At 42.5% G+C, this 24,833-nt stretch overlaps 2 protein-coding genes across 2 annotated transcripts; both read left to right on the forward strand.

The window, feature by feature from the left end:
• The first annotated feature begins 2,138 nt into the window (after positions 1–2,138).
• On the forward strand, positions 2,139–9,246 carry LOC119132836 (multidrug and toxin extrusion protein 1-like). Its single transcript, XM_037268335.1, has 17 exons — positions 2,139–2,280; positions 2,694–2,795; positions 3,373–3,441; positions 3,518–3,666; positions 3,745–3,787; positions 4,108–4,152; positions 5,186–5,283; positions 5,370–5,467; positions 5,647–5,760; positions 5,957–6,024; positions 6,103–6,211; positions 6,288–6,363; positions 6,533–6,602; positions 6,696–6,828; positions 6,903–6,997; positions 7,078–7,176; positions 7,364–9,246. The coding sequence occupies exons 1-17, from the start codon at positions 2,155–2,157 to the stop codon at positions 7,637–7,639; spliced, it is 1,770 nt and encodes a 589-aa protein (XP_037124230.1). The 5' UTR covers positions 2,139–2,154; the 3' UTR covers positions 7,640–9,246.
• Positions 9,247–9,403: 157 nt separating this feature from the next.
• On the forward strand, positions 9,404–16,203 carry LOC119132847 (multidrug and toxin extrusion protein 1-like). The gene is made up of 16 exons (XM_037268366.1): positions 9,404–9,567; positions 9,830–9,931; positions 10,709–10,777; positions 10,850–10,998; positions 11,082–11,124; positions 11,200–11,244; positions 11,515–11,612; positions 11,734–11,831; positions 11,936–12,049; positions 12,122–12,189; positions 12,276–12,384; positions 13,031–13,106; positions 14,082–14,151; positions 14,234–14,366; positions 14,977–15,071; positions 15,295–16,203. The coding sequence occupies exons 1-16, from the start codon at positions 9,457–9,459 to the stop codon at positions 15,574–15,576; spliced, it is 1,662 nt and encodes a 553-aa protein (XP_037124261.1). The 5' UTR covers positions 9,404–9,456; the 3' UTR covers positions 15,577–16,203.
• The last annotated feature ends 8,630 nt before the right edge of the window (positions 16,204–24,833 follow it).

Raw genomic sequence — 24,833 nt, forward strand, 5'->3', positions numbered from 1 at the left:
CTGTACTTTGTGCAGATGTACCGAATGCATTCGTTTTCTTCTGGCTTGAGTTGTAAACATTGTTTGATAGTTGATGAATGTCATATTGAAACACAATGATTTTGTCTTTGACTGCGTCACCAAAGTCTCAAAATCGACTTTACTCAATGGTATTGATTTGTCAAATGACGTCTGGTCATTGGAATCGAGCTCAATATGTGATAAGTGATCAAATTAGCAACCAGCCTAATCCCATTTTTGTTGTTAGCCTGTTTGGTTGGATTGAAAAAAAAGAAATATAAAAATACAAAATAAATTACAATATGAAAACAAAATGCAAGGAGTGTATTTTGGGGGGAAAATGTTGATGTTTTGCATTACGCCCATGGGTTAAATGAGCCACCTTTCTGCCTGACAAGATTCTAGACACGACGTGCTAGCAAATGACAAGTGACACATCCAAATGGGCGGAGCTGCTCAGTGCACATGACGGCTGTGTGACATTTATTAATTGATTTAAAGCCAGAAGGTCTTTGGTCTTGTCACATTCTTTGCCAGTCAAAGACAAAATGCCGCCAGTGGACGCATTGTCATTTTGTGCCGAGCAAAAGTGTCAGTTCCACTCAGCATCACAGTGCTTGTTTTTGTATTATATATTACTATTATATGGGCTGTCTAAATTGCTTTTGTTTTTAGATAAGCTTATGAATGGAGATTTGTTTTAATCATTTACAATAACTTAATGGTCCTTGCTGAAATACCTGTAGACTATGGGCTAAATCAATTAAGTACCACATAGATGCCTTGTGGTGTCACTAGGTGGGTTCTATGACCTTTACAATGACATCTGATCCCACCACGTGTCATATCACCCTGATAGTCTGCTACTCAACTCAATAAATATTAAAAATAATATGTCTAAACATTACCTGGTTTGTTGTCCAAAGGATTACTAGTTTGACCTCACATGTCTCTTAATTAACTCGCTAGGTTGTGTCTCAGCTAGTTAGTTTGCCGGTCTATTTCTTCATTAGTGGTTGTTATAGCTTTTACTGTGGCATCTACAATAACACCACCACCATGTGGCACCTTACCCCAACAATATTTGGGTTGGCCACGTCAAATAAGAGCTTCACCTTAAATCATCGCCGGCGAAGTTCAGTCGTGCTTTAGTTAGTGTTTTGAGTGAGTAAGTTTGGCACATCATATAGATATAGGTCACCTGACTTTCTTGCATCAACTCTGGCAGTAGAACATTTTTTTCTTGAATTAGGGTGTTGCCATTAAACATTACAACCTCCTCCACCTTATGGAGTTTCTGTTGCCATGGAGACAGCAAGGCTGCATATTTGGACCCTTGTTGTTTACTTGACATTGCGCTGACGGCTGAAATAACGTCCCCCAACATACTGCATATTTGTGCCCATCCAGTGAATATGAGATTTCTCCAGAGGAGGGCTTCAAGGCCCTTTGGAGCGCATCTCAACAAGAGCCAATCAAACGAGGCGAGAGACAGCACTCAGTCACGCATGGAAATCATTTTGTGCGTTTTACAGCCACCTGTGACAGTAATAATAGTTCCCAAAGCCACAGTCGGCACAAGATTGCATATGCTGTGGCAAAGCCAGATGCCATTTGGCAAGAAGTGGAGTGCATCATCATCATCATCATCAAGACACCAGACGTGGAAAGGATGTTTTGCAATCTGGGAGCAGGTAGGCGATGATGGGTTGCTGTCACTTGGTGGTAACTGGTTCACTTTTGCTACAACCATTTCTCCATCTGCAAATCCCACAGGTTTCACTTTAGAATGGACAAAAAAGGGAAGCCAAGCCGCAGCATGTAGCAAAGGGATGACTAATTATAGTCATATAGTTAACTGCTGATCCCATTTGAAATTTGTTGTTAGCCAAAACAGCAGCACTGAAGCCTATAAGATGAACATATTGCAATGTTTCATTTTATTCAATTGTGGTTTCAAACTTTCCCTTACATCGGCAGAATACAATGACTACTGAAGGGTGTCATGTCAAAACTGTTTCACTGCTGGCTGTGTTAGCGCAGCAGCTAACTGCCTCGCCTACCGCTGATTAATTAGTAACCTTTAAAGTTTGCATAACAAGAGGTGATCTCTGTACAGAGGACAAATAAGTGGCGCTCAAGAGAGGGAGACACATGCTCTACGCAAGCATGGAGGAAGCCACGAGTGACAAGATATTCTGCTGCAGATGGATGCGTCGCAAGCTCCCCAAGGCCCTCAGGGAGGAGGTGTACCACCTCTTGAGGATGATGGGGCCCCTGGTAAGCACGCTTGCTTTACGGCGCAATGCATTAGAGCATAGGTGTCAAACTCAAGGCCCGGGGGCCAGTCACATCATTTTATGTGGCCGGCATAGACAAATTGTGGATTGAATTCATGTGGCAATACTAGGATTGTCTTCACTTTTAAAAACTACAGATATTGCTAGTAATTTCTATTACCATTCATCTTTTTAAAATATTTGAACAGTTTTACTAATTTCTGATTTCAGCTAGCTAGATTTCAGCTAGTTATTAATCAGTTTGTTGCGTATCTTATATTGTATATAATATAAGGCATTGACAGTCATAATGGCCCTCAGAAGGAAACTATGAGTACAATGCGGCCCGCGACAAAAATGAGTTTGACACCCCTGCACTAGAGGATCACTCATCCATCCATTGTGTCTTCTTAGTTGGTGGCTCGAATCCTCAGTTATTTGCTTCCGTTTGTGGTGACCATGTTTTGCGGACACCTGACGAATGAAGTGATGGCTGGCTACGGATTAGCATCTGCTGTGAGTAGGAATGCCCAATGGCTGGGCAAGACGATTATATACATGAAGTCTTTTCCTGTTCTTTTTTGAGGTGTTATTGGCATTTTTCAAGGAAAATTGTGTATCTCCAATTGTTTGCATCCAACGATTACTTGGACTTACCTGCTTTTCATTGGGGAATTTTCTTTCTTTATATACGTATAAGAAAACAGCAAATAATAAATGCTGTTCTACCTTGGTTTTTTTCATTTGTTTGAGATTTCGATACCTATTTCTCCAAAATTAAACCAAGAAAAAAATACTTGGTCGTAATGCACCAGTCAGAATGAATTCTACAGAATGAAAAAAACATGTCCAAACCTTTGACTGGTAGTAGTAATATTGTTGTTGTTTTTTAATGCAGGAAAATTAATTGCTCTTGTTCTTTAAATTGATCTGTAGTTACATACTTTTTATTGGACACACTGTTTTTACTTTTGCACATACATGCTCTTCATTTGAGCTATTGCACATGCGTTTTTGTGGAGATAGATGTTTTTTGTTCGATAAAGTTGTGATGCAATCAATGTGCAATGCGTTGGTTGTCTTTCTTTTGTAGACCATCAATATCACCACTGCAGCAACAGGCCTGGGTTTGGGCTTTGCGCTCGATACTTTGGTCGCTCAGGTCTGAGAAATCTCACTTATACATTGATACCCCTCTTACCCAACCTTGATCACTAAATAAAACCAACATGCAACAGACCTTTGGCAGTAGGAACCTGCTGCGCGTGGGCGTGATCCTGCAGCGAGGCATCATCATCCTGCTGTTGTTCTGTCTGCCCTGCTGGGGTCTGCTCCTCAATGCACAGAGTCTTCTGCTGCTTATGGGCCAAGACCCCGAGGTCACACGGTAACTAATGTGACCACATCGCCGCACAATCAATCATCAAAGTGTGACGGTCTACAACGCTGACTATTGTGATTTCAGGATTGCGCAGTTGTATATCACGGCATACCTCCCAGCAATACCAGTAAGTTGTTTTCAGTGTTGGACTTGTTTCTATGTTTGTGATGATGTAGTAGTGCTCGAAAAAATTGGCTTAAGTCAGGTAATTGAAGACCCAAGTAGCAAATGCACGCCCAAAGAAAAATGTATTACATTATTGTTATTCATCAGAGGGATCTTTCAAACTGTGCTTTGTTTGGTCCCCCACCTCGGACTTATTCGCCATGCTTGCCAGAGGCGTAAAGCTCCTGGAATCATGGCTCAGGAAGGTGTCACTGGTTTTTTTCTAGGCAAAGTTGACCCTTACTGCCTTCTGTGACTAATAAATGTCTATCTGTCCTTTAGGCACTGTTTCTATATCACCTGCAGCTCTCCTATCTTCAAAATCAGGTGCACAAATACACATGCTCCCATCATATTCCTTCGTCATTGTTACTTTACTATGTCAGATGACATTTTGAGGGCTTTACCGTACTCAACTACGCATTTTGACAATCCTGCCCCCATGCAAATTTTCATGACATGCCATAAAACGCAAAACTGTAATAACTCAACTCTCCCTAACCAGTTGAAGAAAAGAAAAAAACACTGGAGTGCATCCTAAGTTTATTGTAAGCTTACTGTTGGCTTGTTTGCTGCTCTAATACATACACTGTACAGTGGTGCCTTGGGATATGAGTTTAATTTGTTCACATAGCAACTCTTCTAAATTATCCTCCGTTGTTGAAATGAAGCCTCACAAAAATGGTAGTGATGTGCTATTTAATAAGAAAACTAGTAATCATTTATATTTTACATAAAAACCAGATAACTAAATAAAATAGAATGAAAAGAATTCAACCATATTTTCTTTTTTTGTTGTTTCAACTCAATTAACATTCTGCTGCTCCTTCTGGTGTGCAGACCTTGTCCATCTGAGGCCAATATAATATAGACATAATATAGATAAACTAACCCATAAGCCACAGTAATATAAGCTGTTCTTCACAGAAGGTAAAAAAATATATACTGTATGCCTGTGAGTATAGAGACAGAAATTCTTGTTTCCATCACCATTTGTGCTGAAATCATTAGGTATTTTAGATTGTTATTAATCTAAATGGCCTTGTCCAAAGTATATAGTAAAGTAATTATTTTGTTTTATGTTTAGTTTGACAGTAAACTTCAAGTGGGAATTACACTAAACAGCGTGAAGCCTCTTTTTTTGAAGAATTTATCACTGCCAGACTGGTTATGAAGTAAGTTGAGTTCACTCATCACACAGCATTTAGATAAAAACAAATTGCACGCTAGTCAAAGCAAAAAATCGGTCAAATAACATCTCATATCACAAAAAAACTCCAAAGTGAGATTGCTGGTATCTCAAGGCACCAATGTATTAGGAGCGACCGGTTCTCACTGTATTGTGCTGTCGTCGTTTAAGGGGATAATACTACCACAGGTGTACGCTGCCGTCCTGGCAAATGTGGCAAACTTGCTGACTAACTACATCTTCATCAGCGTGCTTGATTTTGGAGTGTAGTAAGTGCAACGCACGCATACACAACCACACAAATGTACAGGATACGTGTTGTGGTATGAGACTTTTTTTTTTTTTTTTTTTCCAGTGGATCTGCAGCAGCAAGCACCCTGACAGAAATCTACCTTTGTGTTTTCCAGTTTGCTTACATTTGGTGGAAGAAGCTGCATAAAACGACATGGGGAGGTGACATGAAATATTTGTATCCTCCATATTCTTTGTTGCTTATTTACATTTTCATTAAATAAGCGTATGTAAAAGCCGTAAACAAAGCTGGATAATGCATCGTAATCTCCGGATGCGCTTCAGTCGTGTACGCGTACGCAATGTTGTCTCCTTAAATGCGTGTGTTGCGCCCCCTGCAGGATGGTCTGTGGAGTCGCTGCAGGAATGGGGCTCCTTCATGAAACTGGCCATCCCCAGCACACTCATGACGTGTTTTGAATGGTGGATTTATGACTTGGGGGGCTTGTTTGCCGGTAAATATGTTTTTCCTAATTTCAATGTTATACTTTCGAATTAAGCTTTTTCATTTATTGTTTATTTTTTTATGCAGTTTCATTAATTTTATGTTCTACAATTTATGTTATGAGATCCAATTTAATTTTGTTTTATGCATCACAATTAATTTCAAGAAGTCACTTTATTACCATTTTTTTGTATCGTTCATGGCAGGGATGCTTGGTAAAGATGAGTTGGCGGCCCATCACGCCTTGATAACAGTGGGAAACCTAAACTACATGGTATAGCCCGTCAGGAAATCTCGTGCAAGTTTTGTGTCTTCATAAAGTCAGCTGTATACATTTCATACAAAATGGTAGGTGACACTTGGCATCCAAGCGGCGGCGTGCGCTCGAGTGGGCAATGCTCTCGGCGCTGGGGACACGGCAGGAGCGATTCTCACATCCAAAGTGGCACTGACGCTTTCAGGTCAGAAGCTGGTGTGTGCTGGTTGTCGTTCCCGGTTCGGCGTCACACAATGTTTTCCTTGGTTTTTTTTTTCCAGTCGCATTTGCCGTTGTTCAAGCCACCGTGGTCGGAGCGACAAAATCCGTCATTGGCTTCCTCTTCACCTCTGACCTGTGAGTTTCTTGGATCGTATCACACTTTGTGTAATTCTACTTTGTTTTACAAGAACAAAGTCTTACGATGCCGTAAAATTAACAGCACATACTGTGATAGCATTTATTTTGTCCCCATAATAGGAATCATAAAACGTAGAAATAACATTTGACTAACATAACCTCTTAGGAAGATCATCAGTCTGCTGTCTCGCTTGATGAGCATTTACTGCGTCCTACAGTTATTTGAAGCCATTGTGGTTTGTAACAAAATCCTTAAATACAAAAATGTTTGCATTCAAAATACAAAAAAAAATGCATATATACGTATATATTTGACTGTCCTGTTTCAGGGCGTGTCCGGAGGGATCTTTATGGGATCTGGGAAGCAAAAGATACCCGCGGTGGCTAACTTCATCGGCTACTACTGCATCGGCCTCTCCATCGGTGTCGTGCTGATGTTTGTCTCCCAACTAAGCATTTTCGGTATTGACCTGATGTTTGTTTTGACACAAACAAGACAGAGTCATCTGTCAGTGTTTTTTTTTTTTTTTTCACAGGTTTTTGGCTGGGTCACCTCATTTGTGTGGTTCTACAAGCCATCTTCTACATTGTGGTCATATTCAAACTCAATTGGAAGAGCATCACAGAGGAGGTGTGAGTGTGGAGCAGCGATGAGTTCCGGATTATCAAAAAGCTTCAACAAGTCTTGCTTGTGTGGTTATTGGATTGCAGGCGCTGAAACGAGCCCAGGCTAAGCCAAATGTGCCATTACTGAACACAAGTGCTGCGGCTATTAACCAAAACGAAGAGCAGACACAAGTACAGCACACTGTAAGTGAAACACTTTTTTTTTACTCACACTACTCAGTATGACTTTGTACTACCCACTACTGAAATGTTACTAACTTTCTGATGATTGGCTAATTAACTTACTAACAGACTAACAAAGAGATGATTGATCGAGCATGCTGACATAATCAATTGTCTTGTGCTTGTATTCTCATATAATAATAAAAAGTCAATGGAAGGCTTCACGCACGTATGCGACGAATGTCCCGATGTCGATTCAAAGAGTCCGCCCGGCAACAAGGAAGACGCCGGACATCTCTCTGTTTCCCAGCTGGTTCTCCGGCGAGGCATCACCATGGTTACTGCACTGGGACTCCTGGCAGTGGGCACTTGCGTGCATTTCCTGGTCCCGCCGCCCGAGAGCTCAATGCTGCTCCACGCCAACCTCACGTTCAATAATGCCACAAACAGTCCCCTGCAAACTGTTACAATGCTGGACTGGTGAAGACAAGATGAAACTGCAGGAATCCACATTGTCAAGGTCATCCAGAAGATAAGAGTGAATACTGATCAATTTTATTCTCAGCGCTATTGTTGGAAGGTCACTTTAAGTGCATTTTTTCTTGTTTGATTTTAGTTTTTTTCCTTTTTTTATTATATGTACTTGTGTAGCGCTAAAAGAACTAATAGGACTGAAAGTCTTTTATATTTTATGACACAAATTAATGTTGGGAAAGGTGAGTATAACCGTGATGATAATACTACTACTTCAGAAATACTGTAAAAACGATCTGAAAGTCATAATATAATTTGATGCCTTTTTTTAAAACAAATATGGATCTGTCTTATTAAGCCTTGTTTTTTCTTATTCATACATTTGAAATCAACACACAGTGGGCCCTATTTTCAGGCAGGTGTGCTGGCCCCAGGCGTATGTAATAGAATGCGCCTTTGCTTTGTGTGTCGTCGATCTGAGGCATCGTAGTGCACGTGCTTCAAAACACGTGCTTTGAACTTTTGTTGTTGCATTCTATTAGTTCGCCGCTAGATGGCACTAGATTTCACACACTGTCCCTTTAAGAATCATGGGGAAGACCACTGACTTGACCGTTTGTGAAGGGAACTATCAGTGCAAAGGTCTGAAAAAAAATGACAAAAGAAGCTCAATGTTCAGAGTGCTGTATAAAAGATGAAACAGTATTAAAAGGAAGGGGAAAAATGTGGCCGGAAAAGAGGGGGGGAGTGGCCTGAGGCTGGTGTCTGTGCATCAAGAACCACTAGTTGCATGGGCCACAACTATAGAATTCCATATGTCAAGCAACTCCTGAACCAAAAGCAATGTCAGAAGCATCTGTGCTGGACTATGGAGAAAAAGTACAGCTGGGCCAAATAATCTATCCATGGAAAATAATTCCAACAATTCCAACCCTGCACCTGTAAACAAAGTTGCATCGACACTGCCCTCTTCATATATGCATATTTTCTATTCCACATTATGTTTCATACTCCATTCCCGCCTACAAAACAGCAATTGAGGAGTGCTTCCTATTTTGTATACCTGTTGTACAATGACAACAAAGGCATTCTATTCTAATTGGGATTTTATTTGGCGCCACGCGCTCCATGTACAAATGTCTTCGCTTGCATGCTATTTTTATTATTTTATTTTCCTATATGCACTATTTCTGCTGAAACAATGCAAATTTCCCTATTGTGAGGCTAATAAAAATATCCATCCATCATCTGAACTTCTGATTCCATCAAAATTTGATGCTATTTAATATTGGGGGGTACACCTCAAAAACAAATAGTAACAAAAGCAGGGCTTGATACAGGAAGCAGGCTTGACATACTGACAACTTGTCCAACCTGACATCAAGCCTATATGACAGAATAAAAGTGACATACTAAAAGGACAAAGCATAAAGGACCCATAAAAAATTATACAGCAAGGAATGACCAGTTTCTACACGAACAAATGCAAGACGACAATTAATTATAAATGCGCTATATAAAATACACTGTATTAAAAAAAATTATGAATATTGTACCTTCCTCACTGAGCAGACGTATGTGTATTTTATTGTTATAATAAATTTGAAAGAGGAGTTACAAGGAGTACGAAAGATGAACTCCTGTGATCTGTTGTTTTGATTGCAGCATGCTCTCTTCTTTTTCAACAATCTCAATTGTTTCAGCTGCACTTGGCGGGGTTCCGATGGAACCAAGCAAGCACTCCGTCCTCACCGACATCCTGGCTTTTGAAGTCATAACAACAGACAGGAACAGTCAAAAGACAAAGTGTGTGGTGTAGAAGAAGACATGGCGCCGGGATCGAGTGACAAGATGTTCGTTTGCAGTTGGACCTGTCCCAAGATGCCCCTGAACTACAGAGAAGAAGTGTGCCACATCTTGAGAATGGCTGGGCCTGTGGTAAGATGAGACACTGACCACAGCTATTGCAATGTGTTGTTTATTATCTATTTGGAAATATAGATAATGCTATGTACACAATTCTCAGGGGCCCACAACAACAAAGGAAACCAACTAAGCTCTAAAAAAATATATAATAATTCTGGGGATCTAATTAATTGAATAACTAAAATGAAAAAAGAAACAAATACGGGCGTATAAAAATCATTAAAAAAAAATGATGTAGTAAAATATGTTCTGCGCTTTCATTATTTGTCTCTAGTTGCTCTCTCGGTTCCTGAATTATCTGCTTCCCTTCGTGGTCACCATGTTCTGCGGACGTTTGGGCAACGAGGTGATGGCCGGATATGGATTAGCGTCGTCTGTAAGTGCTTTAATCTTCTATGATAGATTGGTGCTCCCCACCCCTCCCCCTTGAGAATGCTCCTAGCTTTGTTTATTTGTCAAGAAATCACACTAACACGTAAAAGTGTACCAAACCGTCATTACACTTTTAATCTAATGCATTGATGGCTAGACAGACAGACGAATAAATAAAGAAAGAAATGAAAAAATAAAAATAAAAATAAATAAAAAAAGTGTAATTTTTATATGCCATTACATTTTAAATCTTGGGCACCATCTGGAGTGCATTTTCATAACGTCACAATTTCTGAAGCCCAGATATGGCATAAATAGCCATACGTAGCTGCTCTATAATTTAGCCTTTCCTCACAAGCGTTTAGTCATCCCTCACATACTGTTTTAAATAGCTGTTACTATTATCCAATTTCCCGACCTTTATATGTCACACACATCCTTCAGCATTTGTGAAAATTTTGGAGCACCGCTTCCGACCTCAGGAAATGTTCATCTTAAATCTTTTTTATGTTGTGAGGGGAAAGTATTACATTTTGCGTGGGGTGAAAAAAAAAACATGGAAATGCAAGTAGAATTATTATACTAGCATTTTTTTCCACTTTTAATCAGCCACAAATCCCAGTTGATGTAATGAAAATACTGTACAAAATTCCGCCCTCCCAATTTTTTGAAGGCATGCACGCACGCCCTTTAATCTCCCCCCAGGGTTGGCCCACCCCCTCGCCTTGTATTTAAGAAGGGCAAGAAAATCCACACATGGCATGTTTATGCTTCTTTTCAGACCATCAACATCACCACAGCAGCAACAGGATATGGTCTTGCTCTTGCTTGTGATACATTGGTTTCTCAGGTTTGAAAAGCCTATGCTATATTTTGACATAATGCAAATAGCCTATACACCAAACTGTGTCCTCCACCACAGACCTTTGGTGGTAAGAACCTGCTGCGAGTAGGCGTGATCTTGCAGCGTGGCATTGTCATCCTTCTGTTGTTCTGTCTGCCCTGTTGGGGTCTGCTCATCAATGCCCAGAGCCTCCTGCTGCTTATGGGCCAGGACCCCAAGGTCACCCGGTAACAGACCAACAGAATATCAACATACACACCTGTATCATACACATATGATTTGAATGCATAAGTCATCCTGTTGGTTTCAGAATAGCGCATGTATACCTCATAGCCTTCTTGCCAGCCGTGCCAGTGAGTTGCAACTTTACTGTGCAAAATTTGCATGTTATTATTACGATGGTGTCATATTGTATTGTGGTTTGTTAGGCAATGTTTCTGCACCATCTTCAAGCATCTTATTTGCAGAACCAGGTGAGAATGCATGATAGCTGTGAATTTATGAAAGGCTTTACTGTGGCCTTTTTTTTCTCTCTCTCTCTTTAACTAGAATGGGATCCATGTGATGAGTTTTGAGTATTAAACCCTCATAAAAAATATTAATGATGAACAAAAAAAAAAGGAAAGTTTCTGATTCTTATGCGAAAGAAAAAGTTCAAATGTTTTCTTGTTTTTATTTTATTCTGGTCCCAATGCTGTGGTCAGCATCTAAATAGCCTGTTTGTGTCTTTATATGTATTTCAGGGTATAATACTTCCTCAGATGTACACTGCAGCCATGGCAAATGTTGCCAACTTGATGATGAATTATGTGTTCTTACACTGGCTCCATTTAGGAGTCAAGTAAGTTCGTTTTAGTTTCAATCATCAAACCATAACATTACATGCACTGTGTGCAAACGTGAGTCTCTCTCTGCTTTGATGCATTTGTGCGTTTCTCTGTCTCTTTGTGTGCGCCACCCAGTGGATCTGCAGCTGCCAACACACTCTCTCAGATTAGCATCTGTGTTCTATTGTTTGCTTACATACGCTGGAAGAAACTGCACCTATCAACATGGGGAGGTGAGTCTTTGATGACCTGGGGGCCCCACCTATACATGTCTCTTTGTTTGGTTGGTCCCATTTGCTGTATGTCTACTTCACTAAGCCTCAGAATTTTCCTACAGGTTGGTCAATGGAATCTCTTCAGGAGTGGGGCTCCTACATGAATCTGGCTGTTCCGAGCATGCTCATGAAATGTTTCGAGTGGTGGCTCTTTGAGTTGGGTGGATTCTTTGCAGGTAACTACCTACCTACCTACCTACCTACCGACCTGTCTGACAGTTTTATCATGATGACATTTTGCTATTCAGGGATGTTGAGCAAAGATGAACTGGCCGCCCAGCACGCAATAACGATGGTGTCTCTTCTCACCTATATGGTAAAATAGTAACATGTTTTGCAATAAACCAACACAATTGTATTGGCTTCTTAAGTTCATAACCTCATGGACTGTTTTTTTTTTAGTTGCCTTTCAGCATACAGGCCGCGGCATGCGCTCGGGTGGGCAACGCCCTTGGGGCCGGGGACACGGGCAGGGCCATCCTTACCTGCAAGGTGGCGCTCAGCCTCGCAGGTAATTTTGAGCTTTCATTTTATTTCATCTGTGAACATCATGTGTAGATAAGAAAGAAAAGAAATGAAAAGAAAAAGAATCCTACAAACTTGATGTTTACAAATATATATACACTATATATACACTGATAGAGTGAGCACAATGCCCCCCCAGCCCCACCCCTGAAATATGCTTGGACCCTCCCAGGTGCCAGGCCAGATCAATAATTGACTTTTGTGCATTTTTAAAAATACAATGAATCTTCATCAGCAATTTTTTTATGAATTTTCTTCACATAACCTTTCATCTAAATAAAAACAATGTTGTTTTCATAAGATTTAGACTTTTTTACCTGAAAGAAATTTTAGATTAAGCCTGAGATTTACAGAAAATTGCATTTTTAAGAACTCTGGTAAAAATACAATATTTCAATAAAAAAAATACAACTGTCTCATCATCACTAAAAATCCACATTTTCCCCAGAGAATACAAACATTTTCCTTAAAAGAATAATCTTACAAAATATAATTTTCTCAAAGAATAATCTTTTTTTTCTCTCAAGAAAAGACAACAAGATTCTTTTTGTCACAGTATGCAGTATTTTTGTCAGTGTGGTGGTTACCAATACCCTTTGTTAGATCAGAGTTCGTGTTTGTGCTGTCTTCAGGTGCATTTACAGTTGTTGCAGGCATCATTCTTGGCTCCACAAAATCAGTGATTGGCTTCATCTTCACCTCTGATCAGTGAGTGGATACTACTGTGTACATTGGATAATATCTAAAGTTGCAAACCACACCTTGCTGGACGTCTGATATGTTGAATTGGGAAAAAAAATCTCCATAAAAAATAAAAAGTAGAAAAGATCTCTTGTGGGATCAAACTGTAACCAAAATAAAACTATTATCTAAGTGTACAGACGTACATTAAGACTGAATAAATAAAATATCGATTTCTCAAATTTTCTATTGTAATTTCTAACTCGTCCAAATTGGAAATAATATAAGAAAAACTAGGGATGTTCAGACCACTTTTTTTCAGTCTGGTACCAATACAAGGATGCAACTCTCAAGTAGTCACCCATACCGATACCAAGTACCGATACCACCAGTACTTTTGATCCATAAAATTTCCCCAAAAAACAATGACAGATAATTTTGAAGAAATACCTATACAACCCAATAAAACAATTTTACTTACAACTGCATGAAATTAATAGCAATTTTATATTTTCTTATTTCCAATTTCTAGTTCCTGATCACAAGACGGCCACAGGAGGACTGTTACCTTGAAATAAGACTGATATCGGTACTCATCCGTCCATTAAAAAAAGAAACTGTTTAGTCTCATAAAGTTGCATTCTTATTCCTCATAAAACTCAGTTTTTCGAAAAATCTAAAAATATTCAGAATTTCATTCCTCAAGAAATACAATGTAATCTAGTAAAATGACAACCTTTCTCACAAAAGATGACATTGGATTTGAAAAATGTTGACTTTTTTAAAATACTGTCTTCTACTTTAATGTTCGCAACTTTATTCTGAATTCTTTATTTGACCTACTTTCCACTAAGGTCTTGCACTAAGTAGCAGTTGTTTTTACAATAGGTTTTGCCCCAAAAATGTAAAAGAAAAAGTAGAACATCTCTCTTGGTCATCCAAGATGTTTGTCTATGATTTTCTTTTGTACTTTGTTAAACAAAATAATATATATATTCACAGAAATATCGTCAATCTGGTGTCGCTTGTGATGAACGTTTACATCTTCCTTCAGTTCTTTGACGGCCTCGTGGTGAGTCTTGCATGCGCTCATTGATGGATCAGAGCGATCAAAATAGTAAATACACTCGTTTTGTTTTTTTCTGTACGGCTAGTCTGTGTGCACAGGCATCTTTCTAGGAACAGGAAAGCAGAAGATTCCAGCTGTTGCTAACTTCATCGGATACTATGGCATCGGACTCACGCTTGGCGTTACGCTCATGTTTGTTGTGAAGCTCAGAATTTTAGGTAGGTCATGTCTTCATGTTACTGTTGTATTCTGATCTTTTATTTTTCCAACCAGGTTTGAACAGTTGTCGCTTTGTTGCTACCCCCTTACTTGACTTCAGGTTTCACAACCAGTTCCCAGCAGGTGTTATTGCTGGTTCTTTTTACTTGCTATGTTTGTTTTCTTTTTTTCTATCATCAGGTTCGACAAACGAGATTCAAACAGTTTCTTATTTGTCCCCAGAGCATCATTGTTCAGCTTTCACAATTTAAAATAAAACTACAGTAAAACTTCCACTAGATCGTTTTAGTTTGAAACTGTATATTTGAAAGAAAATGAAAACAAAGTATTTCAGCGCAGCCTAATCTTTGCTGGAAATTGAGAATTATTGAATGTCATTCTCTGTAATCCTGCTTTTCACACCTACAGAAAGTGACAGCTGTAGATTTATTTTATAATGTGAATCTTTACGCATATTTAAATAGGAAATTTCTATAACAGAATTTTCATTTATTGCTGAGGGTAGTCCCGGACGTAAAATAGAAGGGAGACTACTATACATACAGATAACCCAAGAGATTGAATAAATACTTACCAATTGTGGATTTTTTTTGTTTTTTTTGTTCAAAGGTTTCTGGCTGGGGATTCTGATTTGCTTTGTCTTCCAGTCAATCATTTACATCATTATCATCTTTAAGTTGGACTGGGAGAGAATGACAGAGGAGGTAAATTCCAACTAAATGACAAGCACACCAACTAACTTGATCATCGAATGTTAACCCTCGCTTTTGCTCACCCAAATCCTTTGCAGTTTAGTGTTGCCCAACTTTGTTGCATATTTTGCGTAAATTTGGAAGTGGTTGATTAAACTTAGGAGGAGTTTGAATGCAATTTCTACAACACTTGCATTCTGTAGTTGCTGGTATTGTTTTGTCTTTGTTTTTCCAGGCTGTGAAGCGTGCCCACAAGAGCACACACTTGGCCTTAATGAGTCTATCTGAGCAGGAACAGAACAGGATCGATACATGCGATGGCAACACTCAGCAGCAGGCGAAAGCAAACCAGCTCCCTCTGAACCAGCTGCTGCTGAAGCGAGGCCTGACGCTGTTGGCCGCCCTCGCCCTGCTGACAACAGGCACTTGCGTGTACTTCCTTGTACCCGGGCCGGTGACCCGGTTCCCCAAAAGTAATCTGACTACAACGGACTCCGGCAATAGCACATGTTGCTGATCATGGAGTCAGATGAAGAGCTTGTCATATTTATTTGATTCATAGTTTACACAAAGGACAACTGTTGCAAGATCCTGCAGTTGCACTGTAGTCAAAAATGGTTTTACGTTAGCTTTTTCTTAGGCGATACAAATTAAGACTAGAACTATATTCTAATTTATTTTTATACGGTGTAGGGATCAAAGGCAAGCATCAGTATATATTTTTTGACATAATTGTGGGAAGAGTGAATAAAAAACAACTAAAGTTCAAGCATGACAGTTGCAGGTGAATCAAGTTCTTATGTCCATTTGTCCACTGCCAGCGGCACAGTCACAACGAGAGGAACTTCAACCGGGCAGAGAACGCGATACTAGATCATCCCTGACAAATGAAAATAAAAATAAAAATGTTTACACTGAAGTGAAAATATTGTTAATATGTAAACGTCAACTTTAGGAAAACTTAAGTCTTATTTGTACAGGCACATTTACCAGTGTCTGAAACTTTCCCTACTAGATTTTGATCAGACAATATTCAGAAAACTGAAACAGGCAATAACGTGCCAAAAAGTATTGCGCAAAGAGCTTTGATATGGTTTGGCATGTTACTTCCCTTCCTATTTTGCCAGGAGATGGAGCCACTGTATTTTTTAACACCCCTTACATTTTAGTGCTGCTATATTTTTTGTAAGCACATTTTCGAACATTTCTAAAATTATTCTCTATATCTGTCTCTCTCAGGGACGTGCGGTCAGAGGAGGCAACGCCTCCCCTGCCATCATGAAAAAGGGGAGGGGGAATTCAATTGTTTTTATTATAAAGTCGTTTTCCTTTTAATTTCAATAGTTTTGTATCATTTTGAACCAAAATCGCAGAATTTTTAGTTACCGTTTTTTCCATGTATAATGCGCAAAATTTAACTAATTTATTGTCCTAAAATCTGGGGTGCGCATTATACATGGGCACAAAAAAAAAAAAAAAAAATTTTTTTTTTTTTTTTTTAAAAAAAAATCATGGTACAACAATTTTTGAATTGTTACAACGTCACTTTCCTCTCTTTTCATTTTAACCTAACTGATCGCGGTGGTGCCTTTCTGGGCAGTCGGAGAAATCAACGCCAACAAAAGTCAAGTTTATTTATTTAAAAAAATATACATCCAGCCTAGTTAAGAAATCACCAGAAAGATCACCATGACAATTGTGAATAATAAATAAATAATTATTATATATTTTATATATATTATAATTATAATAATAAATAATTGTGATAAATAACTGGAACATCACTCAAGTATTGGTGATCCCGTTGAGAGTCTCACATATTTCTTCACTATCGAGTTTGCTACTGCATGCGCAGTGATACTGACCGGCAGAATAACATCCAGTTGTTCCCAAAGATGATTTTTTTTCTGAAATAATTTTACGTTTACGGACTTAAGTAACCCGGCCGGGTCATACCAAAGACTATAAAAATGGGACCCATTGCCTCCCTGCTTGGCACTCAGCATTAAGGGTTGGAATTGGGGGGTTAAATCACCAAATGATTCCCGAGCGCGGCGCCGCTGCTGCTCACTGCTGCTCACTGCTCCCCTCTCCCCCAGGGGATGGATCAAAATCACACGGGGATGGGTTAAATGCAGAGGACAAATTTCACCACACCCAGATGCGTGTGTGACGATCATTGGGACTTTAAAAAAATAAATAAATAAATAAATGTGGGTGCGTATTATATAGTGCCTCACCTTGCCACCAGGGGCGGTAAAGGGCTCAACATGGTTTCCTCAGCTGTCACCATAAGTTGTTAAAAAATGAATAATATAATAAAACATAATATAATATCTGTCCTGTGGTCTATGCTTTTAATGCAAAGTACAATACCAATAAACAGTAATTGACAAAATAAAATTGACAGCTGAACATTAAAATCAATGAGATCAAAAGTGTAGGGGATAAAAAAAAAAGAAGATAGTGAATGGTATGAAATGGATAAGCAACTTTTATACTAGTACTTTTATACTTGAGTACTACTTTTTGTACTCAACAAGGACAAAGTATGCAGCCATATTTGAAGACACATGACTCAGGGTTGAGAATATTAAAATGGGTTTTGACTAATAATCGGAAATCCAATAAAGCCACGCTCAGGGCCACTCGAAAGTATATCCAAATTACCTGCAGTAACTGCCGGAGAATGAGAGGTAGTACACAAGAGATCCACAAGAGGAAGCCACCAGGAACCTGAATAAATGGGAACCGTGAGTGTAGGAAGTTTCTGAAATAGTGACCTCTGGCAACAACACATCAACAACAGGTTGGCCTTCCCTGGGGCCTTGCGGTGTATGAAGCACAGATAGCTACCAGGGGGTGACCAGATGGCGTGGTGGCCAATTTGAAAAAATCATGGTACCGTGAGTGTAAGGGACGCCCAAAATAAGGAACTTTAGGTAAGATCGAATGCCATTAATTGATGCTGTGAAGATCCTAAGAGATCACAGCAACACCCTGCCAATGGGATCCCCAGATGTCAAAACTAAAGTGCAATAATGAAATTAAATGTGTTAGTTAGATGTTTGAATTAAAATAGAAGTAAAATACCAATAAACAGTAATTGACATGATAAAATTGACAGCTGAACATTAAAATCAATGAGATCAAAAGTGTAGGGCAGTGGTTCCCAAAGTGGGCGGTACCGCCCCCCTGGGGGCGGTGGAAAGATCTGGGGGGGCGGTGAGGAAGAAAGGGGCGGTAGGGGGGCGGCAGTCGATTTGTACACAACACGCCGCTCTGGCCCAGTCAGATCCGACAGCATAGACTACAAAAGCAAAAGCTCAGGTTTGTAATTTCAAGCTTGTAATGTTCAGAATTTTATCTTATAATAAAAACCGCATTCTGGCGGTCAACATCATCTTGAGTTCAAGTCAACATGAAATTGGGGACTCGCCAGAACGCGCCGTGTTGTGTTGTGTTGAGCTGGTTAGGGCAGTGGTCCCCAACCACCGGGCCGCGGACCGGTACCGGTCCGTGGGTCACTTGGTACCGGGCCGCCAAGCCGCACAGAATTTTTTTTTTTATCGACGATCAATTAATACTATCAAGACACTCGTCCCCGTCACGTGACATGTTTCCCCAGTCGAGCCCGCAAAGCTAATATGTGGCGACAGGCTAACTAACCAGGCAGTGAAGCATTCAAAACTGCTTCAACACATGGAGACCAAGCATCCTGCAATAAAAGACAAACCTTAAATCACTTCGGGTGTCATTGTCTCCGATTACGTCTAGATGGGACCGGCTCGTTTCTGAGAAACAAACTCAGTGCTCCCACTAATTCAACGTATTGGTAATGATATTATTAATGTATTATTTATTTATTTATATAAATGTATTATTTATTTATATAAATGCCTTGGGGGGGGGGGGGGGGGGGCGCTAGGAATTCACTGGGGAGCCAAAGGGGGCGCCAGCCTGCAAAAGTTTCGGAACCACTGGTGTAGGGGATAATAAAAAAAGAAGTAAAATAGGAAGATGGTGAATGGTATGAAATGGATAAGCAACTTTTGTACTCAACAGGGACAAAGGACGCAGCCATATTTGAAGACACTACTCAGGGTTGACAGGAGAATGAGAGGTAGTACACAAGGGATCCAAAAGAGGGAGCCACCAGGAACCTGAATGAATGGGAACCGTGAGTGTAGGAACCGTCTGAAATAGTGACCCTCTGACAACAACAACAACAACAACAACAACAACAGGTAGGCCTTCCCTGGGGCCTTGCGGTGTATGAAGCACAGGGAAGTGAAAGGAATTAAATTCAGCATCTCCTTAAGTCGTGCGTTGTAATGGGACAAAGGAGATTGCTCAAGAATATAGGAGCATACTTTTGTAGGCTGGTTCTCACTCTGATCAGGGTGGATTGATCCTGAGTTCTTCTGCCTTGAGTGGCTTGACCTGGATACCTAGCGGTGTTAACCAAGGGTCAAAGTGACTCAGGGTGTGAGTGCTCAGGGGCTCCAGTGCTCTTGGACCCTGATCAAAGGACAAAGGCAGCGGTTCACCGCGGCTGGTTCTCACTCTGATTGGGGAGGATTGATCCCCAGCTCTTCTGCCCTGAGTGGCTTGACCTGGATACCTAGCGGTGTTAACGAAGGGTCAATGCGACTCAGGGGGTATGTATGCGGCCCCCCTGAGTTCCGACTCTAGGAACAATGCACGCAGGGTGTGGTGGTCCAGAGCGGAAGGACCTTAATCGAGGCTCAGTCTTCTATGAGGGTTAGCCTCGCTCATGCAACAGCACATTGCACCACACACGTTAAGATTGGACTCTAAATGGTGACCTGGAACAGGTTCCCAATTCTTCCCCCTAATATTCACGTCCCCTAGTCCAGCTTAGGTGACTAGGCCGAGGATGCACCGGGACCTAGGCGATGTAGAGTAGGGTAGCTTTTTCAGCCATTCCCTCCACAGGTATTGCAACACAGGTGAGTTCCCTCTAGGTACTTTGACTTCCCTGGAGCCCCGCGATGGAGGAAGCACAGCAAAGTTGGAGGAATGGATCCAGCATCTCCTTAGGTCGTGCGTTGACACGGGACAAAGAAGATTGCTCAAGAAGAAAGAAGCCTCTTTTATTTGCAGGTACAACCGGGAGGAGAGCACTGGGGAGGCACTGCTTAGTCAGGGCTGGCTCCAGTGCTCTTGCACCCCGATCGGAGGAGAAAGTCAGCGGTTCACCGCGGCTGGTTCTCACTCTGATTGGGGAGGATTGATCCCCAGCTCTTCTGCCCTGAGTGGCTTGACCCGGATACCTAGCGGTGTTAACGAAGGGTCAATGCGACTCAGGGGGTACGTATGCGGCCCCCCTGAGTTCCGACTCTAGGAACAATGCACGCAGGGTGTGGTGGTCCAGAGCGGAAGGACCTTAATCGAGGCTCAGTCTTCTATGAGGGTTAGCCTCGCTCATGCAACAGCACATTGCACCACACACGTTAAGATTGGACTCTAAATGGTGACCTGGAACAGGTTCCCAATTCTTCCCCCTAATATTCACGTCCCCTAGTCCAGCTTAGGTGACTAGGCCGAGGATGCACCGGGACCTAGGCGATGTAGAGTAGGGTAGCTTTTTCAGCCATTCCCTCCACAGGTATTGCAACACAGGTGAGTTCCCTCTAGGTACTTTGACTTCCCTGGAGCCCCGCGATGGAGGAAGCACAGCAAAGTTGGAGGAATGGATCCAGCATCTCCTTAGGTCGTGCGTTGACACGGGACAAAGAAGATTGCTCAAGAAGAAAGAAGCCTCTTTTATTTGCAGGTACAACCGGGAGGAGAGCACTGGGGAGGCACTGCTTAGTCAGGGCTGGCTCCAGTGCTCTTGCACCCCGATCGGAGGAGAAAGGCAGCGGTTCACCGCGGCTGGTTCTCACTCTGATTGGGGAGGATTGATCCCCAGCTCTTCTGCCCTGAGTGGCTTGACCTGGATACCTAGCGGTGTTAACGAAGGGTCAATGCGACTCAGGGGGTATGTATGCGGCCCCCCTGAGTTCCGACTCTAGGAACAATGCACGCAGGGTGTGGTGGTCCAGAGCGGAAGGACCTTAATCGAGGCTCAGTCTTCTATGAGGGTTAGCCTCGCTCATGCAACAGCACATTGCACCACACACGTTAAGATTGGACTCTAAATGGTGACCTGGAATAGGTTCCCAATTCTTCCCCCTAATATTCACGTCCCCTAGTCCAGCTTAGGTGACTAGGCCGAGGATGCACCGGGACCTAGGCGATGTAGAGTAGGGTAGCTTTTTCAGCCATTCCCTCCACAGGTATTGCAACACAGGTGAGTTCCCTCTAGGTACTTTGACTTCCCTGGAGCCCCGCGATGGAGGAAGCACAGCAAAGTTGGAGGAATGGATCCAGCATCTCCTTAGGTCGTGCGTTGACACGGGACAAAGAAGATTGCTCAAGAAGAAAGAAGCCTCTTTTATTTGCAGGTACAACCGGGAGGAGAGCACTGGGGAGGCACTGCTTAGTCAGGGCTAGCTCCAGTGCTCTTGCACCCCGATCGGAGGAGAAAGGCAGCGGTTCACCGCGGCTGGTTCTCACTCTGATTGGGGAGGATTGATCCCCAGCTCTTCTGCCCTGAGTGGCTTGACCTGGATACCTAGCGGTGTTAACGAAGGGTCAATGCGACTCAGGGGGTACGTATGCGGCCCCCCTGAGTTCCGACTCTAGGAACAATGCACGCAGGGTGTGGTGGTCCAGAGCGGAAGGACCTTAATCGAGGCTCAGTCTTCTATGAGGGTTAGCCTCGCTCATGCAACAGCACATTGCACCACACACGTTAAGATTGGACTCTAAATGGTGACCTGGAACAGGTTCCCAATTCTTCCCCCTAATATTCACGTCCCCTAGTCCAGCTTAGGTGACTAGGCCGAGGATGCACCGGGACCTAGGCGATGTAGAGTAGGGTAGCTTTTTCAGCCATTCCCTCCACAGGTATTGCAACACAGGTGAGTTCCCTCTAGGTACTTTGACTTCCCTGGAGCCCCGCGATGGAGGAAGCACAGCAAAGTTGGAGGAATGGATCCAGCATCTCCTTAGGTCGTGCGTTGACACGGGACAAAGAAGATTGCTCAAGAAGAAAGAAGCCTCTTTTATTTGCAGGTACAACCGGGAGGAGAGCACTGGGGAGGCACTGCTTAGTCAGGGCTAGCTCCAGTGCTCTTGCACCCCGATCGGAGGAGAAAGGCAGCGGTTCACCGCGGCTGGTTCTCACTCTGATTGGGGAGGATTGATCCCCAGCTCTTCTGCCCTGAGTGGCTTGACCTGGATACCTAGCGGTGTTAACGAAGGGACAATGCGACTCAGGGGGTACGTATGCGGCCCCCCTGAGTTCCGACTCTAGGAACAATGCACGCAGGGTGTGGTGGTCCAGAGCGGAAGGACCTTAATCGAGGCTCAGTCTTCTATGAGGGTTAGCCTCGCTCATGCAACAGCACATTGCACCACACACGTTAAGATTGGACTCTAAATGGTGACCTGGAACAGGTTCCCAATTCTTCCCCCTAATATTCACGTCCCCTAGTCCAGCTTAGGTGACTAGGCCGAGGATGCACCGGGACCTAGGCGATGTAGAGTAGGGTAGCTTTTTCAGCCATTCCCTCCACAGGTATTGCAACACAGGTGAGTTCCCTCTAGGTACTTTGACTTCCCTGGAGCCCCGCGATGGAGGAAGCACAGCAAAGTTGGAGGAATGGATCCAGCATCTCCTTAGGTCGTGCGTTGACACGGGACAAAGAAGATTGCTCAAGAAGAAAGAAGCCTCTTTTATTTGCAGGTACAACCGGGAGGAGAGCACTGGGGAGGCACTGCTTAGTCAGGGCTAGCTCCAGTGCTCTTGCACCCCGATCGGAGGAGAAAGGCAGCGGTTCACCGCGGCTGGTTCTCACTCTGATTGGGGAGGATTGATCCCCAGCTCTTCTGCCCTGAGTGGCTTGACCTGGATACCTAGCGGTGTTAACGAAGGGTCAATGCGACTCAGGGGGTACGTATGCGGCCCCCCTGAGTTCCGACTCTAGGAACAATGCACGCAGGGTGTGGTGGTCCAGAGCGGAAGGACCTTAATCGAGGCTCAGTCTTCTATGAGGGTTAGCCTCGCTCATGCAACAGCACATTGCACCACACACGTTAAGATTGGACTCTAAATGGTGACCTGGAACAGGTTCCCAATTCTTCCCCCTAATATTCACGTCCCCTAGTCCAGCTTAGGTGACTAGGCCGAGGATGCACCGGGACCTAGGCGATGTAGAGTAGGGTAGCTTTTTCAGCCGTTCCCTCCACAGGTATTGCAACACAGGTGAGTTCCCTCTAGGTACTTTGACTTCCCTGGAGCCTCGCGATGGAGGAAGCACAGCAAAGTTGGAGGAATGGATCCAGCATCTCCTTAGGTCGTGCGTTGACACGGGACAAAGAAGATTGCTCAAGAAGAAAGAAGCCTCTTTTATTTGCAGGTACAACCGGGAGGAGAGCACTGGGGAGGCACTGCTTAGTCAGGGCTGGCTCCAGTGCTCTTGAACCCCGATCGGAGGAGAAAGGCAGCGGTTCACCGCGGCTGGTTCTCACTCTGATTGGGGAGGATTGATCCCCAGCTCTTCTGCCCTGTGGCTTGACCTGGATACCTAGCGGTGTTAACGAAGGGTCAAGGCGACTCAGGGGGTACGTATGCGGCCCCCCTGAGTTCCGACTCTAGGAACAATGCACGCAGGGTGTGGTGGTCCAGAGCGGAAGGACCTTAATCAAGGCTCAGTCTTCTATGAGGGTAAGCCTCGCTCACGCAACAGCACATTGCACCACACACGTTAATATTTGACTCTAAATGGTGACCTGACCGGCATCTTCTTAGGTTGTGCATTGACATAGGACAAAGAAGATTGCTCAAGAAGAAAGAAGCTTTTTTTTGCAGGTACAACCGGGAGAGGAGCACTGGGGAGGCACTGCTTAGTCAGGGCTGGCTCCAGTGCTCTTGGACCCTGATCGGAGGAGAAAAGCAGTGGTTCACTGCGGCTGGTTCTCACTCTGATCGGCGTGGATGGAACCCCAGCTCTTCTGCCCTGAGTGGCTAGACCTGGATACCTAGCGGTGTTAACGAAGGATCATTGCGACTCAGGGCTACGTATGCGGCAGGGATATGTGGTCAGAGGAGGCAAGGGAGGCTACAACGTCAGTGCCTCCCCAGTCATGAACCTCACCGCAGGTCACTGGCCGTTATGCAACAACGGGGAGATTATGCTTCTCTTTGGGTAACCTTGATTAGATAACGTGTATGCATGTATACACCTAAATATTGTTATCCAATATATCTACTGCAATTTCACATTGGATTGCTGGTTTGAAATTTACTTTTAATATTATTATTATTTAATATTTATTATTATTACTATTTGTGCCCTGCGATTGGCTGGCAACGGGTTCAGGTCCTTGTCCGCCGCCTACTGCCCGATGACGGCTGGGATAGGCTCCTGCACACGCGCGACCCCCGTGGGGACTAAGCGGTGCAGAAAATGGATGGATTATTATTACTATTATTAAATAAACATTTATGTCAAAACTTGTCTGGTGTTTTATTCCTTGTTTTTATATTCGCCAATTAAAACATAAAAATCAGACATTTGGTTAACTGCTTTATATGACAATATGTGTTTTACGTTGTTATATGAGTTGGTGTCCCCCAAAATAACAAGTGTTTTCAACCTTTTATTCAAACACAAACACATTCGGTACAATGTTCCCTCT

Source organism: Syngnathus acus, chromosome 13, assembly GCF_901709675.1.
Source record: "Syngnathus acus chromosome 13, fSynAcu1.2, whole genome shotgun sequence".
In the NCBI taxonomy this organism is placed as follows: domain Eukaryota; kingdom Metazoa; phylum Chordata; class Actinopteri; order Syngnathiformes; family Syngnathidae; genus Syngnathus; species Syngnathus acus.

Bases quoted from the DNA above. Each gene is read 5' to 3' on its own strand.
- LOC119132836 (XM_037268335.1), top strand. From the start codon at position 2,155: ATGCTCTACGCAAGCATGGAGGAAGCCACGAGTGACAAGATATTCTGC. The intron at 2,281-2,693 runs GTAAGCACGCTT...GTGTCTTCTTAG, and splicing joins TGAGGATGATGGGGCCCCTG to TTGGTGGCTCGAATCCTCAG. The intron at 3,442-3,517 runs GTCTGAGAAATC...AACATGCAACAG, and splicing joins TCGATACTTTGGTCGCTCAG to ACCTTTGGCAGTAGGAACCT.
- LOC119132847 (XM_037268366.1), top strand. From the start codon at position 9,457: ATGGCGCCGGGATCGAGTGACAAGATGTTCGTTTGCAGTTGGACCTGT. The intron at 10,778-10,849 runs GTTTGAAAAGCC...CCTCCACCACAG, and splicing joins GTGATACATTGGTTTCTCAG to ACCTTTGGTGGTAAGAACCT. The intron at 12,385-13,030 runs GTAATTTTGAGC...TGCTGTCTTCAG, and splicing joins GGTGGCGCTCAGCCTCGCAG to GTGCATTTACAGTTGTTGCA.